The sequence below is a fragment of the Asterias amurensis genome, chromosome 17, assembly GCF_032118995.1.
Source record: "Asterias amurensis chromosome 17, ASM3211899v1".
Classification (NCBI taxonomy): domain Eukaryota; kingdom Metazoa; phylum Echinodermata; class Asteroidea; order Forcipulatida; family Asteriidae; genus Asterias; species Asterias amurensis.
The window spans coordinates 8,098,657-8,120,491 of NC_092664.1; the positions used below are offsets into that span (position 1 = coordinate 8,098,657).

Here is a 21,835-nt window from a genome sequence, read left to right on the forward strand (position 1 = left end):
AACCCTAGAAAGGAAGATACAATTTTGGTAATCACTATTCAAATTAATAACTTGGTTAGAAGTACAGCAGCTTTTTCAATAGTATAGAGAATCTTTTCACTCCAAAGTAATGTGGTTATGGAAAAAGATGTAAGTTTTTATCCCCCCAAATTCGAAAAAGAACAAGACAAATCTTGGCAAGCAGAAATAGGTTACCAGCCAAAATACCACTTAACTCCAAAAGACAATTTCTGCGTAGCTGAAGCATTTTCTGCTGAATAGTTTTGTTACAAGATACTCCAGTTCAATTTACGTTAATAAAGTTGCTGTGGTTTATTTTACTTACAGATGACTGGCATTCTGTGGTGGATTTCTGTCACAAGTATCTCAACTCCCTTCCAGGGAGCCAGAAGAGCAAAGTTCCGCTATTTGCAAGGTATTTGTCTAGTTGCTCAACTGTATTCTATAAACTGTATTCTGCACTGTATTCTGTAAACCTTACTAGATAAACTCTAGAGGGCGCACTGTATTCTGCAAACATAGACCTTTTCGCAAATACTGGGGCGCGCGCGTAAAGCTTGGATTTCGGTGCATTTTGGTCTAGCTGGTGACCAAATTTGATCCATATCTATCCCAAAATGCACCTCATTCAACAGTCTGCGCTTGTGCAATGGTATTTGCGAAAAGGTCTATTATTAGATAAACTGCAGAAGGCGCACTGTTTTATGAATATCTCATATTAAGTAGGATTTGAAACTTTGCATGGTGGAGATAAGGTATAGAAGAGTTTGCGGTAACACCATGTAATAACAATCTCTAAATGAGTTGGGGTGGTTCTGAAAAGAACCGTTGGGTTAACTCTCGTTGGGTTAATATCTCATATTGATTTACTTTCATTTAATTAGTGGGGAAGTTTCTATATATTTCATTGGTGTTGCAGGCCTCGAAATAGCCCCTGGCACCCACAGCAATTGCCATGGTGCCCTGTGCTTTTGCTGTGGTGCCCTGTGCTTTTGCCGTGGTGCGCTGTGCTTTTGCCGTGGTGCGCTGTGCTTTTGCCGTGGTGCGCTGTGCTTTTGCCGTGGTGCGCTGTGCTTTTGCCGTGGTGCGCTGTGCTTTTGCCGTGGTGCGCTGTGCTTTTGCCGTGGTGCGCTGTGCTTTTGCCGTGGTGCGCTGTGCTTTTGCCGTGGTGCGCTGTGCTTTTGCTGTGGTGCCCTGTGCTTTTGCTGTGGTGCCCTGTGCTTTTGCTGTGGTGCCCTGTGCTTTTGCTGTGGTGCCCTGTGCTTTTGCTGTGGTGCCCTGTGCTTTTGCTGTGGTGCCCTGTGCTTTTGCTGTGGTGCCCTGTGCTTTTGTCGTGGTGCCCTGTGCTTTTTGTCGTGGTGCCCTGTGCTTTTGCCGTGGTGCCCTGTGCTTTTGCCGTACTTTGTGCTTTTGCCGTACAAATTTACATTTTCCTCATGGAAGTGCCCCTTACCAGAGGGAAATTGCTGTGCCCCTTCAAGACAAAGTTCAAGGCGTGGTGTTGATTTGTCAGACATTAAATATTTATTTTCATTAACAGGGTGCAGAGAACTCTAGAGAAGTTCCGTCGATCATTTGAAGACACCTGTTACCTGACGTACGATGCACCGGGCTGTGAGCCGCTGGCTGGGCATGTACCATGGAGTAGAATTATTGAGGAGTGTGTCAGCTATATGATGTCAATTGTACAAACTCAACAGGATAGTGGTAAGTGTCTGGGCTGCCAAACTAGATAGTTGCAATGGCTTTCAGGGCCCAATTTCATGGAGCTGCTAAGCACAAAATTTACTTAGCATGAATCGTTTGCCTTGATAAAAACAGGATTGCCAACAAAATTTCCACGTGATTTTCAGGAAAAGCGAACAACAGCTGAATACCAGTAACAGGCAATATCCATCAAATGGAAATTTTGTTGGTAATCCTGTTTTTATCAAGGAAGAAATTTCATGCTAAGCAGATTTTTGTGCTTAGCAGCTCCATGATATTGGGCCCCGGTTGGATTTCCTGACACTGGAATATCTGCTCTGTAGCGTGAACTGCCGCAACAATCATAGTCGGCTAAGCATCCTAATGACAACATCACACCAACATTTTGTGGAGAATACAACAAGGCGTTTTCAATTTCAGACATGGGAGGAAAACCCCTCTAGGGCAAACCCACGCAGTTAGATAGGAACTGAAAAACCCAATCCACATGCAAGGATCTGGTTCAGTTATCTAACCGGGGTCCAGAGGTCAAAGACAGAAACAACTGAGCCAACCTAATTGCCCAGAAAGAAGCTACCTCTGCTTCGGAGTAAAGTTAAAGAGTCTATGTACTTTTTGTAGGACAAAAAAACACAATGTCCACAGATTTACACTAAACTTACACAGTTTGAAGATAATGATAGTAGAAAGCTTCCCTGAAAATATTACGTGCTGAGGTGCTGTAGTTTTTGGGTAATGAGTAAAACAATGTCATGAAAATAATTTTGGTCTCATGAGACCAAAATTATTTTAAGCATTTACAAACGTATTTTCATTACATTGTTTTACTCATTTCTCAAAAACTACAGCACCTCAGTAAGTAATATTTAAAGGGAAGCTTTCCACTGTCATTATCTTCAAACCCTGTCAGTGGACATTTTGGAAAAGTACCCAAATCCTTTAAGTAAACCATCCCCTGCATTACCTCTTTCAGAGCCAAGGTTGGCAGGTCTGTTTTTATATAGTGCGAAAGTTAACTTTGGGGTTAACATACTGAGTGTTCATTTTCACCTGAAACAAAGGTTATGGGTTGGTCAAACTTTCCAGAATTGGCTCAGTAGTATTAGCAGGAAATTTCTGAGCTTGGCATCTACTTAAAGTTGTGTTTAATTAATTATGGTAATGGAAGCAAGTTGATAAAAAAGTAAGCATTGAAATTATTATTAGCATAATAGATTTGTGCCACTGAGCCTGATTTGCCTCACACGAAATTTATTCCCATTGTTTTTTACAGATGACAGTGAAGAAGGGAATGACCTGACAGTTTTCTACATTCAGAGTGAGTTTGATGCTTTTGAAATACCACATACCTGGAGAGATGCTGTCAATACAACCAGGGCGGAAACCTTCGTTCAGCCACCAAGGTAATAATAATAAGAATCATTTGTTCTTGAAAAATCATGACTACATGGACCTTGTGAAACAGTTTCCTGTGTACGCGCAATCCACTATTCTCACCACACATGGCCTAGCTGTTCACATGACCAGCGCCAACCAACCCAGAAACTAAAATGCCAGTTTATGAGCCTACCGCTGCGTGTTGCATGAGAGTTTTGTGTATCATTGTCTCCTCCATAGTAAACTGGTTATAAAAAAACATGACATTACACAACCCTAAATGCTGATACGGTTCCAATAAATCAATCCTCCAATGACTAATAGACCGATCCGTTAGGCTCCGCCCATGGCGCATGTGTGAGCAAGAACACGTGAGCCTCCCCAATGCCATTCTGCACAACTCTGCCGGGCGTACCAAGATTACACGCACATATATCAGACTTTATTTTGTCAGACTTTTGGTAGCGCTATGGGTTGTGATTGGTCAGTACACAATGGGGCAGAGCTTAATGGATTGGTCTATTAAGCCATTGCTCCAAAGTGTAATGACCTTGGGAGTCATAATCATTGATATCCTAGACTGGATCATTCTAAATATTTGAAAGGGGTCATAGATGGGTTTTTTTATTAAGGGGCAGAAAACTATTACCGCTTTGGTAAAAGGCAAATATATTCCATGTCAAATACATACCTAACAAAGATCAAACCCTGAGATGAGTGGAGCCATCTGTTAAAGTTATAAGGGCTCAAGAAATCCTAGGCAAAAGCTCGGCATGATATATTTTGGATGGTATGGATATAAATATTGGAATAGCTAAGGTACTTGACTTTTATCCCACATCATATATCTCCATTTAAATTCAGTCTCGCCCAAAACATTATTTTCTACTCTTTTTTTGTTTGTTTGAAGGTTTGTCTCACATATTGCCAGCGTTGTCCGGCAGAAGCAAGCCAACTTTATTGAAAAAGTTTATGAAGCAACTTTAATCGAAAGACAGAACGAAGAAACGCAAATCACCGTTCTGGAGAGGGAACCCTTGCGTGATGTTGCCGCGAAGCACGCAGCCACAGCGGTGAAGACAGTGCTGTATTCCGCTAAGGAGGAATCCAAAAAGTAAGATAAATGTCCTTTGCAGGGCTCAAAATTAACAATGGTCTGCTTGCCCAAAGCCATTGTTTTTAACATCAAGCCTGGTTCATACTTTCTGCGAATGCGAAGCGAATGTTGACATCACAAATTCGCAACGAATAGTTTGCAGCAGTTCAACTCTGCTCAACTCACTTGCGAATATCGCTGCGAAAGGAGAGTTGTGACGTCAACTTCGCTTCGCATGAAGTATGAACCAGGCTTTAGGCTAGTAAATTTATGACTGGAGGTGTCCTGCGTTTTTATGGTCTTATGTTCCTATGTGACGGAATTATAACAGTTGGTAGAGTGCCAGCAAGTTAGTCCGGAGGTCATTGCTACAAATTCCACTAAATTTGTCTATGTTCAACCCTAAATCATTCTTAATTTACCAGTCAGTTTCTCTTGTGTTGTATTATTTACTGAAACAAAACAGTTGCACCCCCCTTAAGGTGATCCCCTGGCCTGGCTGTCACTTTCCAGGTTGTATCAAAAATTTGGGTGTGAACCATGCTTGCTATTAATTTTATTCTTTACTGTACTGCTAAGATGAAATTAAAAAAAAGTTGAAGTAATTTTGAAATAAATCTGTTGTGTTTTCTTTGCTATTATGTAAAGGTTTGACGCTCTACTTCAACAATGGCTTCATGGCACAGTAGAGGGCGCTACATTACAAGATGGCGCTACATTACAACATGGTGCTACATTCCAAGATGGTGCTACGCGGTCTCCACGGCAACAAGATGCAGTCAAGAGGACTCCATCTTCCTTTGGCTCCTCGCCTCACCATGTGGAGCAGAGCTTGGATAACCTCAGGATTAGTATCGAGTCTGAGAAACGAGCCGACAGACTCGCTGAACTCAGACTGGCGAATCTACTCACCCTATGATGCATCTGTGGCACGTTCCCCTTCCTCAATAGATCCTTCCCATGAAATATGTAAATTGCACATAGCGCGTGCGCACAAACGTTTTGGTTGGCAAAATGAGGGAACATCGCGCTGTTTTGTACACGGCTAATGGGTGCGTGACGCAGACGCGATTGCGCGTCTGCTTAGTGCACAACTCTATGGCCTTTGCCAACCAACAGGGTCTGTACGCGTGCGTGAATGTAATTAGCATATTTCATGGAAGGGTCCATTGCAATAGGGTGCGTTTGATTAACATCCCAAAGTCAACCCAGGTCGACCCCTCGGTGCGTTGAAATAGCTTTGACATCATTTGCGGGGCTCACCCAGGTCGGCCCCAAGTGCCCTACTTGTGGTTTTGACATTGAAAATCATTTTTATGATCTTTCGGAAGTCAGTTTCTGACACAAAGAAAGTAGTTCCGATCTGCTTTCCCATTAGCTCATATGAGGGGCTCACTTGGATGAGCACACTGGGGTTGACCCAGAGAAGCTAATCGAACACACCATATAAGGACTGCTGATTAAAGGCACTGGACATGTTTGGTGATCACTCAATATATAGTATACAACATTGTGAGAAACGGCTCACTCTGAAGTAACGTAGTTTTTGAGAAGAATGACGTCAGGCGTGAAGCCTTTCTCAGGCATCTGAAAGCACACAATTTTGTGCAACAAAGTGTTTTTTCCTTCATTATTTTCTTGCAACTTAAAAAACATGTTGAGTCAAATTTTCACAGATTTTAATTTTTGCATACTGTGGGTTACACCAAGTGAGGATACTGGTCTTTGTCAATTACCAAACGTCTCCAGTGCCTAAAACTAAAACAGTGTCAGACTATCTTAGTTCCTGTCTTCAATTGCAGTAAAGAATGCTGATTATCTTTATACCAAACAAGAACCAGACTATCTTAGTCCCTGTCTTCAATTGCAGTACAGAATACTGATTATCAATATACCAAACAAGGGCCAGACTATTTGTTGTCCTTGGTTTACATTGCTATACATGAGTGAGCAATAAGTTAGCTAGTTTGTTGTGTTGACCTTGGCCCCATTTTATAAAGCCTGTAAGCACAGAAAAGCATTGTTAACTGAAACGGATTACCAGTCAAAATGTTTGCTAATTTTTTGCTTAGCAAAGGTATTTGTCAAGGGATATTTCTAATGTTAAAACATCTTTATGAAATTGGGCCCTTGTTACCTTGTTTACAAAAAGAGCTACTTTAAAGGCAGTGGACACTATTGGTAGTTACTCAAAATAATTATTAGCATAAAACCTTTCTTGGTGACAAGTAATGGGGAGAGATTGATGGTATAAAACATTGTGAGAAACGGCTCCCTCTGAAGTGCCATAGTGTTCGAGAAAGAAGTAATTTTCCACAAATTTGATTTCAAGACCTCAGATTAAGAACTTGAGGTCTCGAAATCAACCATCTAAATGCACACAACTTAGTGTGACATGGGTGTTTTTTTTTCTTTCATATTTATCTCGCAAATTCGACACGACCGATTGAGCTCAAATTTTCACAGGTTTGTTGTTTGATGCATATGTTGAGATACACCAACTGTGAAGGCTAGTCTTTGACAACTACCAATAGTGTCCAGTGTCTTTAAAACATTCCATGGTTGATATCATGAGTGAGGCCGTTTCAGCTATGGCTGGATCATAATTCATTGAAGTAAAGGACTTTGAAACACACTTAGCAACTCGTAGCTGTAGATTCAGCTGCCTATTTAGATGTTAGATGGGCTTATGCACATTCCCTTTGTGGGGTCAGCTATATAAAGCCTGGTTCATACTTGCTGCGAATGCTTCGTGCGATGCGAATTTCATTGTGTCACAAAGGGAAAATGAACGCGTACCGATTGTTGCATCACCAACATTCCCTTCGCATTCGCATTCGCAGGAAGTATGAACCGGGCTTAATGATGCATCTCTTCCTAATCTACTTTAACGATGCTGTTCTGTTCTTGATTTGGAACAACTTATATCTGTGGATAATTTCTTTCTCATTATTCAGTTAAGGTTTAAACATTGCTGCTTTCATACACCGTACCTGTACATAAATTTAAAACCTATAGAGACATGATGTTATTTGTGTTTTTGTAAAATTAAATCATGTCTTTTGATACAACTGAAAAAAATTGTTGCATTGTATGGAGGAGTTTTGATATTAAAAAGAAGTGTTTGGAACTTATAAAAAGTGACTCTGTGTAGTGTTTTATTAAATAGTGAATAAAAATAGTAGACCATTTTTTTCGCAAAGGACTTCTGTTGACCGCTCTCATAACCCCTCTTCTTTAATTTGGGCGACCTTTGTGGCCCAAGCTTGCACACAAAATAAACACTCTAGCCTCAGCACAAAGATCATTAATTTTGTTATTACACTGTAATCTTGTTACTTTTCACCCTCCATGCCCAAGTTTCAAAATGGTTGGAAAGTGAAAGACTGGATCTTTCCAATGAGTGTAAAACTAAAATAAGGTAGCAATCCCTTCAAAATGGAGTGGAAAGATCTAAATAATGTCAAACACCTGATGTCACACTTTGGAAACAAGGACCATTTATTTGCCGATATCCAGGTCAGGAATTTCATTTTTGACCATGTTGAAAGGGCAAGGCCATTTTCATTTTGCAAAGGGCACTTCAATTGTAAAATCGTAATGTCAATGGGAAACTTTTGAAGGGCACCAAGGCCAACACCAGGGGCAATGGAGGCCATGGATTGCGTTTATTTCCAGGCCTGGATATCAATAATGTAGGGATTATATCCCATGTCAAAATTCAAGTTGAACCTAATTAACTGGGGTCAACTGTTTCAACTGGATAGTGACCAAACTCGTCCATTTTCCATATGAACCAACTGGTTTGGACTAGGTTTAACTGTGTTCAACTAGGTTGAAATTATAAACCAGTTAGTTTCTGTCCATTTTCCATATTAAACCAACTGGTTTTAACTGTGTCTAACTAGTTTATCAACTGGTTTTCAACTAGTTCCAGTTAAACCCAGTTTAACTAGGTTCAACTGGAATTTTGACCTGGGATGAAAGGGAACTTGATAAGAAAGGGGCATATTCAAGGTGATCATAGAGTTTGTGAAACTTGACCTTTCAATGAACCTTTCTGTTCTGTAGGTATGTGTGCTTCACCAGGGGTCTTTTTTATGTCACAATATTTTGATAATGATAGAGTTGAAGTTTCTTGCCTGATTCTTTTGTATCAAAGAGCAATAATTACTTTGAAAGTGGTAGACTTGAGTCGACTAGACTTCACCATAGTCAATCTAGATATCACTTGAACCTTGCGATGTTTGACTTACATGGAACTGGAAGAACCTAACCCCGGAGCACTGTTTCCATAATCAAATGGGTTACCTGACTGTTTCAGATGAAAACTAGAAAGTTTTGAAATTTATGCAATTGGTTAAAGGAGGACCATTGCCTCTGGATTCAACATTGGGGTTTTTGTGCTTAGGGCTATAAAAACCATTTGTTATGAAATTAATAATGGCTGAAAAGATTTATGTATTATAAAGTAGAATAGAATCATATGATTCACATAATATCTCTTGAAACTGTGTGGACCATGACAGAATACAGATAGCTACTTTGTAGAACCACATTTTTTACTCCACAAATTGGTGGACGGTGTGTTCAGCTGGGTTTTGTTTTGTTTTTTTGTCACAGGCAAGTTTATGTTGTTGAATCACTTCTCACAAATTGCAACACACTGTAGGTTGAATTAGTGCATGAACAATAAGGAGCAACTCCAAATGGCACAATTTTGAGAGATTTAAAGTAAATTCCCCTTTAATGTTAAAAAATTAGTAGTTTAGGGTGTGGGGGGGGGTGTATGTCTTGGGTAACACCCCGTACTACCCGAACTAGCTCATAGGCCTAAACCGACCCATTTTCATAGATCTGTTTTATACAGAAAATGTTGGCCAACAAGTTTCTGCTAAGCGACAACAAGCAGGACACCAGTGTGCTAATTATAAAGTAATCAATTGTAACTTTTTTTTCTGGTCAGCATATTTTTGTTATGCTAAGCTAGTTTTTGTACTTGAGCAATTAACTTTATGAAATTGGACCCTGGGCTGAAAAAGCTGTTTAGCTGGAAGTCCGAGTGCTAGAGAGTAACATTTTGACAGGTAACAAATCTTCTTCCGCTAAGCAAGGATTTGTCTGTGCTTGGAAATTGTAACGTTTTGCTGTGTGGAATTTGCCCAAAATCCTGTAAAAAATAAATAAAAAAGGACAATTAATTTCAAGTTCCACTATTACTTTTAGTACTTTTTGTAATTAATTCTTGGAACGAATAATGCGTAAGTTTAATACCTATAATAAGGTTTGAAAACATTTGAAAAGAAATTTTAAAAAAAGAGGCCGTATAGCTAGCTCAAGTCATTGGCCCTAAATAAATCCCAGGGTAAAAATTAACATAAAGCGCCCTCTGTTGCTGGAGATAAAACGACGGGGACCAGTGAAATTTTGGGTTCATTTAACACAGGGAAGGAACCCGCGAAAATTTCCCGCGAAAACACACGTGCTCAGCTGTTAGCGTCCCTTTAATTTGTCAACAACAAGAGAGATGTCGTCTGCTGGCAACGAACACGTACAGTTTTTTTCTCTCTGCATTTGACTCAAGTTTCTTACTTTTTAGCGTAAATTTAGCCGGAAAACGGTACTGTACTTGACCAGGAGTTATTTCTGAGATATTTGTGTTGCTGTCACTAACGTGAAAGGTAAGAATGATTAAAAAACACGGAGTTGGGCACCTATTTTTTTTACAGCATCCTTCAACAGTCGTATTCGTTCGTATCGTACAGATTTTAGTGTAGCTAGTACACCGTGTAATACTAGCTGTTAAAGGAAGTGGACACTATTGGTAATTACTCAAAATAACTATTAGCATAAAACCTTCCTTAGTAACGAGTAATGGGGAGAGGTTGGTAGTATAAAAACATTGTGAGAATCCACGACTCCCTCTGAAGTGGAATAGTTTTCGAGAAAGAAGTAATTTTCCACGAATTTGATTTCGAGACCTCAAGTTTAGAATTTGAGGTCCCGAAATCAAGCATCTGAAAGCACACATCTTCATGTGACAAGTGTGTTTTTTCTTTCATATTTATCTCTCAACTCCGACGACCAATCAAGCTCAAATTTTAACAGGTTTGTTATTTTAGGCATATGTTGAGATACACCAAGTGAGAAGACTGGTCTTTGACAATTACCAATAGTGTCCACTGGCTTTAAGTGGAATGTGTTGTGGTTTTAACGTAGGAGCGTATAATCATAATGTTGATTAATTTTAAAAAAATCAATTACATTCAACATGACCAACCAAGAGTTTTGATTATCGCAACTAAAAGCAGAGCAACACCTTACTTCTAATTAAAGTTGGTATGTGTTTTAATTAACACGATTATCAACAATCTTCTTAATAATATTATATCCAGAGTCCAAGACGAAATCATGCCTGCCGTTTTATCAGCATATGAGATTCAGCGCCTGAAGAACATCGAGGAGAACAAGCAAGTCTTGAAAGACTTGGGCCTTTTCAAACCGGTAAATTTAATTTAAATGTTGTTGTATTTCAATAAGGGGAATAATTTTGCGATCAAAACCGTTGATCTTGATAGCCAGAGATCTGGCACTATGGCCACAAAGCTGTTAGTGTTAAGCAGTTAATTTTGCTTTTGAGCAATGTTAGTTAACTGTATGGTATTTTGGCTGGTTACCTGTTTCTGCTTAACAATATATTATTGTGCTAAGGAAGTTTTTATGCTTTACAGCCTGTACTCACAACTTTGATTGTCCTTTGCAGTTTCAGCTCGTACCCAAGAACATCAAGAAACGGCCAAGACAACACAAACGCAAGCAATCATCAGACAGTTCAGCCTTCAAGAAAGTCAGGGTACAGGAGAGACCTGGTTTGGGAGACGACGGGGGCAGCTCGTTTGCAACAGGGGTGCGCAAATCTCGACGTCTCACAGGCCTCGTAAGTTTTTTTGCATAATCGTCTTGTCCTTGTCCATACAATTCAGTCTGCTGACTGAGCTATGTTGGCAGACTCCCTATTTTGGCAATATCATTTGGCGTGTCATGGCCGAGCGGTTAAGAGCACTGGATTCAAGCTCTGTTGTTTGATCAGCAGAGTGTGGGTTCGAATCCCGGGTTGTGACACTTGCTACATAAAATTAGGGAGTTAGTGCTTTCTGCTCTACCGGCCAGGCTACGGATTGATGATACCAAAGCACACATCCGTATGGACTGTAAAAGGGGTAACCCTGTTTCATCCCTAGGAGTAGGTGGCGACGGCCTCTGGAAAAAAATAATTATAGCCCACACAGGCCTTGTGTGTCTGACGACTTGCATTAAAAAAAAAAAATTAAAAAAAAAATCTGTTTTAAGGTGCCAGTCAAAAGCCATACAACCTTAAATTGCTGTATAGCCAGGGATCGCACACAAGTTACAACTTGAATGACTTTTGACTGGCACCCTCAAACAAAGAAATTGACAGAATAAGGAGACTGCCAACACAGGGCTAGATAGCTCATTCAGCATGTTAATTTTGAGGTCGCAGGTTCAAGTCTCGCTCGAGTCACTTGTTAACACATATAACCAGTCAGTTTTCTTTGTGTTTTTTTGTTAATTGATGACTGAAATTAAAAGTTGCATCCCTTGGCTGCTGCTTCCCAGGTTGTATCGTAAACTTGGGTGTGATCCCTGGCTACACGACAGTTAATGGTTGTATGGTTTTTGACTGGCACCCAGGATCAAATGTATCGACAAAATAGGGAGATTGCTTACATAAGGCTCGATAGCTCAGTTGGTAGAGCGACGACATGTTAATCCAGAGGTAGTTGAGTTCAAATCTTGCTCAAGTAAATTTGTCTTTAATCAAACCCAAATTGTACTTTTCTCTCTCTAGAAACCACCAAGCGCTGAGGATGTGGATATTGAGCTGTCTAAAGTGGATCCTGACGCAGACTACAAACCTAAACCAGTAAGGAGGGAAAATACCTTCGGTGCAATTCCAGGTAAAATTCTAAGATTTTAAGCAAGTTTAATCATAACTTCCATAGGTTTTGGGAATAATTCGTGTAAAAGGAAAAATCCAACTATTAGATTTAAGTTGTGGGGGCTTAATTGGTTTTTGTGGTTTAGTCATCGGGTGTAGATTCGAATCCTGGTCACTACACTTGGGTTCTTATCCCAGTCATGACACTGTTCTTGAGCAAGACACTTTATCGTAACTCGCCAGGCCTTGGAACTCCCTGTATTAAATTAAGCAGAGGAAAACAGTTCGGGAGGCGATGGATAATTTTCCCTTTACTGTGAAAAGCAAGCTGTGAGACTTCTTTGTATTTTTTAATGTTTAGCATTTTGCACTGTATGCTATGTTTGCACCCTTAACCTTTGACTATTCTACCACCAGGGGTGGAAGTCGGTCGAGAATGGATGATGAGGCTTGACTGCTCTCGTGACGGCATCCACCGACCAACGGTTGCTGGCATCCATGGAAATGAAGAGGAGGGGTGCTACTCTTTGGCATTGTCGGGCGGCTATGAGGATGACTTGGACCTGGGAGAGTGCTTTACATACACCGGGGAAGGTGAGTTGCAACTTAACCAGTGTTTATTAGGAGAGGTACACCCTACTTTAATAGAAAGCCAAATTTGTACATTCTTTCAGTGTTCTGCACAAAATAGGACTCTACTCGGAAACAGTTGGTGATATCGGCCAATTAATTTTAGAATAATTTCATTTGTCCTTCATCAGTGTTTCTGCATTTGCAGTCACGTAAGCATAGTACACAAGATTTTATGCTATTGTTGTTCAGTATAATGATAATGATAGAGTTTTATCTCGAAGCGCTCCTTATTCTTTCTACACGGTACGCTGAACTAGGTTTGAAGTTAAAGACCCACGTACTTATATACCACCATCTAATTAGTCATTTACAAGGTATTGTCGTGATTGTTGCACAATCTGCAGCCAACAATACCAGAAAACACTGATAGGTGTACTGGGTTCTTTTACACAAGTGGTTGGAATAATCACCTAATCGTAGCACAGCTACGATGGCGTGTAACCAGTAAAAAAATTCTAGTCAGGGTTGCCAAGTGCAACAGAAGATTGCAAAGAATGGAACAAATCAAAGCTAAATGAATTGTGCAGGCACTCATGGGTTTATTGTCTTTGTTTTTTTTTTCTTCAAGAAAACATGAGCTTAATATGAATTTTTTTTTTTTTGTATCATGATGTATCCCCCTTTTTATTTGTTTTGTTTTCCATTCCTGATGTACATATTTATATAATTAATGTTTTACCCTTTTCGTATAAATATTTTGTAATTTTGTATTTTTATGTGAACTGCCAAATAAATAAATAATAATAATTGTGTATCTGATCACACAGGAGGACGTGACTTGAAGGGCACCAGAGCCAATCCCAAGAACTTACGCACTGCACCCCAGTCAAGGGACCAGAGACTAACTAGAGGTGAGATGTGATCAATGTCATACATTGTACTAAACTTTTTCTCTCTTTTCTCAAAGTCAAGTGTAGTGAGGAGCTCCAATGTCAAATTGAGTTGTTTTTATCCATTGTCTTTCCTCTGTCAAGTCTTGGTTTCAATGTAACATTGGTATTTTCAAAGGAAATCATTTACTCCAGAAGCTCAAAACATTCTGAGAAATAATACTGAGGGTAGGCACAAAACAAATTTTTGGAATACCAACTTGACGTGAATTATAAAAAACAGCCAATTAGACATGTTATTCTGACCATATCCATAAATTTGCATAGAAATAAAAAGTCACTTAAAGGAACACGTTGCCTTGGATCGGACGAGTTGGTCTATAAAAAGCGTTTGAAACCGTTTGTTATGAAATGCATATGGTTAGAAAGATGTTTACAAAGTAGAATATAATTATCCACACAAGTATCACTCAAAATTGCACGGTTTTCATTATACGTCGCGAACTAACACGGTCAGCCATTTATGGGAGTCAAAAATTTGACTCCCATAAATGGCCGATCGTGTTACTGGACGAGGTAAACAGAAAACCAAGCAATTTCGAGGGATATTTCTGTAGATCATTGTATTCTACTTTTACAACATCTTTCTAACCATACCGATTTTATAAAAAACTGTAACAGGACGCTTTTCAAGGACCAACTCGACCGATCCAAGGCAATGTGTTCCTTTAATAATGTGTTTCTTTTTAATTGAATACTTGTTGAACAGGAAACCTTGCACTAACGAGGAACGTTGAGTTCAAGCGTCCTGTGAGAGTGATCCGAGGCTACAAGCTGGACAGCCCATATGCACCAGAGGATGGCTACAGATATGATGGTAAGGGGACCTCTTGTAATGTGTGAAACCATGCATAGTTATAAGCCGACTTCTTACACCTCATGCGTATTTATAAGCTGACTTATTGCGCCTCATGTTTACGTATAAGTTGACTTTTTCACCTCATGCATATTTATATGCTGACTTTTAAGCAGACATTGTTTTGCATCTTTAAGGGAAAGTATACCTTTGGTTTTTTTAACCGTTTCATCGTTTTAATACTATATAATTGTGTACAATAAAACTAACCTGTGAGAATTTCATTTCGAAAGGTGGTAGCATTTTTAAGATATCGCCGAAAATCCGGAGCGATTATGTCCCTGTAGGAAGAATAATCCACAATTGTACCAAACAATCTGAAAATCCCTTATAGGATCTTAAACGGAATTTTCTAGCTGGTTAAAAAATTATTCAAGGTGAAAAGCTTCTCTAGCCATCGTAGGTTATGCTCAACAGTAAAGTTTAGTCACTTGATTTGGATCGTCATGAGTTGTGAATTGAATCAGTGTGAGTTTCAAACCTTTTGTAGAAGCATTAATAACTACTCAATGATCCCGACGATATATCAAGTTTGTGTACCATGATAAAATAGGCCTAAAATATTAAACATTGTTGTACATTATACAAGAACAACTTACCGGCGAAGCCTTTCAATGTGTTTTTGTCACTGGAGAGGAGACTCAAAGTTTGGCAAGTAGACCCCAATGACATAAAAAACCACCCCCCCCCCCACCCCCACCCCCACCCCCACCCCCACCACACACACACAAAAATAGGACCCATTGTATTCGGGACCGTTGACAATGTTTATGTAGTTGGGTTGTTTTCACTTTAAAAAGTTAAGCTTATCTAAGGACAATTACAAAATATTAAGTGCATTTATGAACCAGATGATAAGTTCCAAAACTCTGAATTTGTTTAACCAATACTAAAATTTGTATTTTGCGCGTGTATGTTTTTGTTTTTTTCTTCAGGTCTGTACATGGTTGAGAAATACTGGTTCACCACGGGCCTTTCCAGCCACGGTGTGTACAAGTTTGCCCTCCGACGTTGCACTGATCAAGCACCACCCTCCTGGGACGTGGAAGAGCCCAACAGCCCCGGGAAGAAGTCTGACAGTGCATACAGTAGCCAATCAGAGAGGGACATCAGCGATTTTGGGAGCGAACAGGTGAGATCAAGGTTGAAAGTTGAAAGGTTAAAGGGAAGGTTTAACGTTAGTCACTCGTAAAATTAATGGCAATCCAAACTTTTGGTTAAAAGACTACAACAGCTTTCAATATTAACTTTGGCTTTTTTACCCATACACCGATGTGTGTTATAGCACTGTATACTCAGTACTTTCCCCGAGTCCTGTGAACAAATATCACAGGCAAATTACTCGGGTGGGATTCGATTTGATTCTTTCAATAGTTTAAAGCTTTTTGTGAAACATTTCACTTTGAAGTAATGTGGTTATGGAATCTAGAATCTCGGAAGCATTACTGTCAGTATTGTTTCTCAGATTGTGTATTCCTATCGGGGATTATTCTTCCTGCGTGAACATAATCAGCTCTGGATTTTCAGCCACAAAAAAGCGTCCACCTTTTGAAATGAAACTGTTGTTACTTTAATTGTAAACATCTACATTTATATAGGATTAAAATAATCAAACAAAATGCTTTATAGTTTCAAAAACTGCTGTATATTACTTCTAACCAAAAGTTTTTATTGCCATTAATTACCAGGCAATCTCGGTGGTCTAGTTTGTAAGACATTGCTCTAGAATCGCAAGGGTCGTGGGTTCAAATCCCACCCGAGTTATAAGTCTGTGATTTTGTTCACAGGATTTGGGAAAGTACTGAGTATACAGTGCTAACACACATCGGTGTATATGGGTAAAACAAAAATTAATATTCATATTTTGTCTGATTTTTTTTCCCACTAAGGATAAGGATATGGATGGTAGCGACACGTCGGAGCTTTCCCCTGCCAGCAGCCCCGCCCCAATCAATGAACCCTCCTCCCCCACCCCCCAAGATGACCAAGACGTAGAACAGATCACTCACGAAAATGTTACCATGGAAACGACCAATAACAAGTGAGTCTATTGTTTCTATGACGTCACCACAATTGTACATACTTTTATTTTTTACGTTCTTATAAATTCTACTCAGTGATAACATTTCGAATTTTGTTCAGACAATTTTAAATATTTGCCAAATTTGTTATTGAATTGAAACTCAAAAATGCAAAGTTTTTAACAACTATTTAGGAACCAAGAAATCTGCTCTATTGATTCAAACACTAGAATATGAGAATATTTTGGGTAGTTAACTAATTACATTTTTTACTGGTACCCTTGAGATATTTTAGTAATATTTTATTGAATTTCTGTTATTGAATTTCTGTTATTGAATTTATTGAAAGTTTTTCACTTCACAGTTTATGAATGTTTGCCCAGATCGTTTTTAGTTGTTTAGGAGCTGTTGTATTTTGCCTGCCTTTCAATTCTGTGGTCCCCGCTTCGAATCCCCTATGGCATAAGAGAATGACTGATCATGAACTTACTAACTAACTACCAGCCTGCAACTCACAGTCTGATCTTTCAATATCAATTCAACTGTAGTTTTTTAATGATAAGTATTGCCAGTCTGCATTATGTTATCATGTGTTAAATGCTTCTAAACAGCACACAGTCAGCCCTCCTACTGTCTGACCATTCAATATTGTCCTCTGTGGTTTTGAATGATGTCCGACTGCAATGTGATATCGAGTGATAAATGCATCGACACAATACTTGCAAAGTTGTGTCACAGTGCACCAACTGATGTAGTTGAATTGATTGAAATGGCTTTAGAAAAACTCACTAGAAAATTTCATCAAGAGAAGGCGGTTTTATTATAATATTTAAATAATTTTGGTGTTCTACTTTGCTTCGTTATATTAACATATTATTAGAAACTAACCACCTCTGTACCTACTACTAGCTTTATAGACATTTTAAACAGTAAATTTTATAAATTCTCATCAGTTGATGTAGTTCTAAATTTGTCTTTAAAGAAATGTTTTGAACATAAATTTTACACAAATGATTTTTTTTTTTTTAACTGTAATTTGTTATTTGTATTTTTGATACCTGAAATAAACTAAACAAAACTTTATGATTTTGTTATTTTCTTTTTCTTTCTATTTTGTTTCTAAAACAATAGAAGTTTTTAAAATTATTTATTTGTCATAGTAAACATAAACAAGTATGATTAGAGAAATTGTAAACCATCATCACAACCATCTAAACAAAAAATTCTACCCATAAATACACAAATGTTTTTAAATTCTTTTACGAAAAAAGGAAAAACTAATTTTCAATTTACACACTTTTAAAACAATAACAGCATTTACTCATAATCAGGGGTACTTTTTGATTGTCAAAGACCACTATTCTTACTTAGTGTATCTCAACATATGAATGAAATAACAAACCTGTGAAAATTTGAGCTCAATTATTGGTCATCGCAGTTCCAAGAAAGAAGTGGCAGGAAAAAACACTTGTTTCATAGAATTGTGTGCATGAGAAACGCTTCATGCCTGATGTATTTCTCAGATTCAAATTGTGGGTGAAAATTACTTCTTTCTGTCAGCTATATAACTTAAAGGGTGTTGTTCCTGACAATGTTTTGTATTATCAACATCTTTCCAGTGCTCTTGATCAGATCTATTTTTATGCTCATTAATTTGTGGAGTACACTTTGTCAAAGGCTCTTTGCGCAAGCAGCCTGTTTTGAATTCATCGGGTAGCATTTGTTTTTTGCTGTTTCTCAGCAAGTGGAGAATCTATTCAGCTGAAACATTCACAGTTGACTTTTATTGCATCTTTCATTTTCATTGGGCCTATAGATAATTATGCTTTGCATTTACGAAAAATACAAAAAAGGCAGTGGACACTATTGGTAATTACTCAAAATAATTTTTAGAGTAATGGTAACGAATAATGGGGAGCTGTTGATAGTATAAAACATTGTGAGAAATGGCTCCCTCTGAAGTAGTAATGTAGTTTTCGAGAAAGAAGTAATTTTCCACAATTTTTTTTTGAGTTAGAACTTGAGGTCTCGAAATCAAGCATCAGAAAGCACACAACTTCGTGTGACAATGGTGTTTTTCCTTTCATTATTATCTCGCAACTTCGACAACTATTGAACTCGAATTTTTACAGGTTTGTTATTTTATGCATGAGCTACACCAAGTGAGAAGACTGGTCTTTGACAATTACCAATAGTGTCCACTGTCTTGAATCTAAACATGCATTTTGATTTTTACACAACACTGTTTTGGGGCAATGAGTGCATGACGCCATTTTTCGCAAATACCCATTGTGCAAGCGCTAACTGTTGAATGAGGTGCATGCTGGTCTAGCTAGCGAACAAGGTAGACCAGCATGCACCTCATTCCAAGCCTAATGCGCACTACCAAGTATTTGCGATAACGTCTATGGTTAAAAGAGACCTGACCACCCCACCTCCTTCACCTGGATTTAAGAATTGCGTTTTACTTACCATTAACAGCTTTCCACTCAAATCAAACTTCAGTTGAGTCCGGTCATATGCTTTGTCAGACGGTCAGTTCCAAATGACTTTTCATTTCAAACTGTGAGTTGTCAATAGAGGGCGCCCCTTTGCTCTGGATGACTGGGTGTAGTTTGTAGGAAGTCCGACCTGGGTCAAGGCTAGCTTCTTTTAGAGTTTGTATGTTCATGTTATCAGGGTTTTTTGTAAATGGGAACGGCACTGGACACCTTTGGTAATTGTCAAACGCCCTTGTTGCACCATTTGTGTACTCTCAGCTCTAGATTTCGCGTTGTATTTTCATGCTGCATTTCTTCATAGTGAGTTTGAATCCTTTCCAGGTGGACCAGTGCACTCCCCTCTCTGCCTCCACTGTGTCTGTGTGGTGATAAATACCATTCAGGTACCCTTCGAAGCAGCCTGTGAACCACCAACCACCACCAAATAAATGCCCACAGTTGATGGTAATATGCTGGTCGTTGTCCTTATCATAGGTTGAGAATGGTACTCCTTTATGTTTAGCCAGCGCATCACCTGCCAGACCACCGGAGTAATGATCAAAATAGAGGGTGTACAGAGCACCTTGGATGACAAGACCATCATACGTAGCCCAACTGGAGCCTTCCTGCCCATGTTCGATGTCAACCCGCAGTTTCCATGTGCCTGTACTAGTAAGGTCACGCAGGGCATCATTTCCAAGCCAGAACTCGGTATGTAGATCACCGAACCCAGATTGGTATTCAGCCCAGGTGCGGTTAAAGCCAACGGAGCCGTCTTGTCTGCTCTGGAACACAATCCAACCACCTCCAACCGTCTCCAAATCACAGTAAACCTGCAACCCCTTCACTATAGTTATTGGATAGATTGTGAACACGCCATTGTAGCGGTAACCAGCTTGATACAGCTCGCTACAGTCGCTGTACTTTACAAAATCCTTCAGTGGGACTGAGAGCAAACCTGTATCCGAACTGTAATCAAAGTATAAACTCTCCCTCAACTTCAACAAGTCACTAGAGTTGTATGCTCTGCTGGCATCATTCAGCTCACACATACGTTTACTTGTGTGGTAGTTAAATGATTCGCATTTCGAATCCAAAAGGCAGTCTCGCCCACAGACCACATGAGAAGATACAGTCTTCCAGTGAAACGTATGATTCACTAAGGCACGGTTTTCGGCTGCGAACTGCGTTCCCGATGAGGCGAATCGAATTGGATTTTGACTGCTACAATAAAGTGCCAAGCAAGACAACAGGAATGCTGTGATCAAACCCATTATGAAAACGACTGTTCTGTTACAGTCTCCTGACGATGACTGGAGCAAGCTTGTCAGAACGTTGAGTCCAGTACAGAACGCACTCCGCGTTAGTGAAGTTATTAACGAGAAGTCGATCCGCTAAGCGAAAGAAAGTAGTCCTTGCCGGTTTTCCACCAACCCCATCGGCAGTAGTTAACCAACTAGCCACTGGACCGCCCAGCCACCTCAAGCGATACACTGAATTATGCGGTACGAGGAAACCTCGCTATAGCTTTTGTTTGTAGAAAATAAGGAACATCAAAATAAAACTAGGTAGTCAATATGCCTACGCATTGGTGAGTCCATCTAGTTATTTATAGACCATTATTGGTTCAATCCTTCACAGTTGACTTGTCGAAGCTAATGATGGTGAAATAATTTTAGCTCTCACCCAACAAAACGCTCATTAGTAATGATATTGTCGAAAACTAACGCCTTCGCAAATAATCAGCACTGAGCCAGATAAAAGCCTTGAAAAGCTATTGTGTCCATTTTATCATTTTCAAAAAATAATCGCCATAAACACTACCGTAGGGGTTTAAAGAGGGGGTTTATCGCGTGTCCCCCCCCCCCCACACCAATAAGGACTTGTACAAATATCACCGAAAGGGTCACAAATTGTGCATTTATTTATAAATAATCAGCTTTGATAAATGTTGAACTATGATTCCAGTAATTTTCTGCAAGAATCTTGAAAAATCATTTCGGCAAACTCGGGCGGTGCAGGGACTAGAGGATTAATAAGCAACACAGTTCTTTTTTGAACTTAGAGAAGTCTCCCGAATTCCGAATACTACTAAAACAATAACCTACCCAGTCATCAAGTAGATAATATTATGGTGTTGTCTCGAACCAAATTACACATGCAATGCCTCAAATTCCAGGTGACGGCCGGCCTTTTTGACACTGTGAATATTTGAGCGAAGTTGCCGGTCTTGTTTATTATATTTGCACACATTTAAACGAAGATCGGTTGCTCTTAAATGAATAACTTGTCACATTGATGTCGTTGTTGCTGCAGTTTCAAATTGCTGACTGTGGCAATTTTGTTAAACTGATCACCCTTTGCCATTAGGGTGTGAGCGCTCAAGCTTGGTGGTACTTAATACATGTATACTAACTTCAACCGTAACTTGCTATTACGTTGTGGGTTTTGCGGCCACTGTGTGGAATTTAATTGGTCACCAGTGGTTTGCCTCGTTCAATATTTATCAGTCGGAAAACACTGTGTGGAATTTGATTGGTCAACAGTGGTTCGCATTGTTCAATATTCATCAGTCTGAAAACGATGTGTGCAAATTTAATTGGTCAGAGTGGTTCGCCTTGTTCAATATTCATAAGTCGGGCAACGAATCAACAAGCGGTGACGCAAAAATAAAAATGATCTGAAACGAAGTCAATGAACCAAAAGTTAATTTTAAAAACTTAATATAGAATGCCTTGCTACGTTTATTCCGTGATTTTTTTATAATTGCCATTTAATTTGAGATGAGGCGAATCGAATTGGATTTTGACTGCTA

The 21,835-nt window shown here is 39.2% G+C and overlaps 3 protein-coding genes across 3 annotated transcripts in view; 2 read left to right on the forward strand and 1 right to left on the reverse strand.

Annotated features, from left to right (window-relative positions):
- LOC139949662 (germinal-center associated nuclear protein-like) overlaps window positions 1–7,295 on the forward strand; it is a 94,406-nt gene extending 87,111 nt beyond the window's left edge. The window contains exons 26-30 of the mRNA XM_071948119.1: window positions 328–415; window positions 1,541–1,707; window positions 2,981–3,110; window positions 3,995–4,198; window positions 4,829–7,295. Of these exons, the coding sequence (XP_071804220.1) occupies window positions 328–415; window positions 1,541–1,707; window positions 2,981–3,110; window positions 3,995–4,198; window positions 4,829–5,099 (860 nt within the window). The 3' untranslated portion in view covers window positions 5,100–7,295. The remainder of the gene's footprint in view (window positions 1–327; window positions 416–1,540; window positions 1,708–2,980; window positions 3,111–3,994; window positions 4,199–4,828) is intronic.
- A 2,375-nt stretch (window positions 7,296–9,670) lies between these two features.
- On the forward strand, window positions 9,671–17,573 carry LOC139950102 (uncharacterized). The gene is made up of 9 exons (XM_071948731.1): window positions 9,671–9,861; window positions 10,576–10,684; window positions 10,944–11,117; window positions 12,051–12,159; window positions 12,558–12,734; window positions 13,541–13,624; window positions 14,373–14,480; window positions 15,455–15,651; window positions 16,409–17,573. The coding sequence occupies exons 2-9, from the start codon at window positions 10,592–10,594 to the stop codon at window positions 16,562–16,564; spliced, it is 1,098 nt and encodes a 365-aa protein (XP_071804832.1). The 5' UTR covers window positions 9,671–9,861; window positions 10,576–10,591; the 3' UTR covers window positions 16,565–17,573.
- A 1,728-nt stretch (window positions 17,574–19,301) lies between these two features.
- Window positions 19,302–20,294, reverse strand: LOC139950096 (microfibril-associated glycoprotein 4-like). Its single transcript, XM_071948725.1, has one exon. It carries the CDS (start codon window positions 20,292–20,294, stop codon window positions 19,302–19,304), a length of 993 nt encoding a protein of 330 aa, XP_071804826.1.
- Window positions 20,295–21,835: the final 1,541 nt, after the last annotated feature.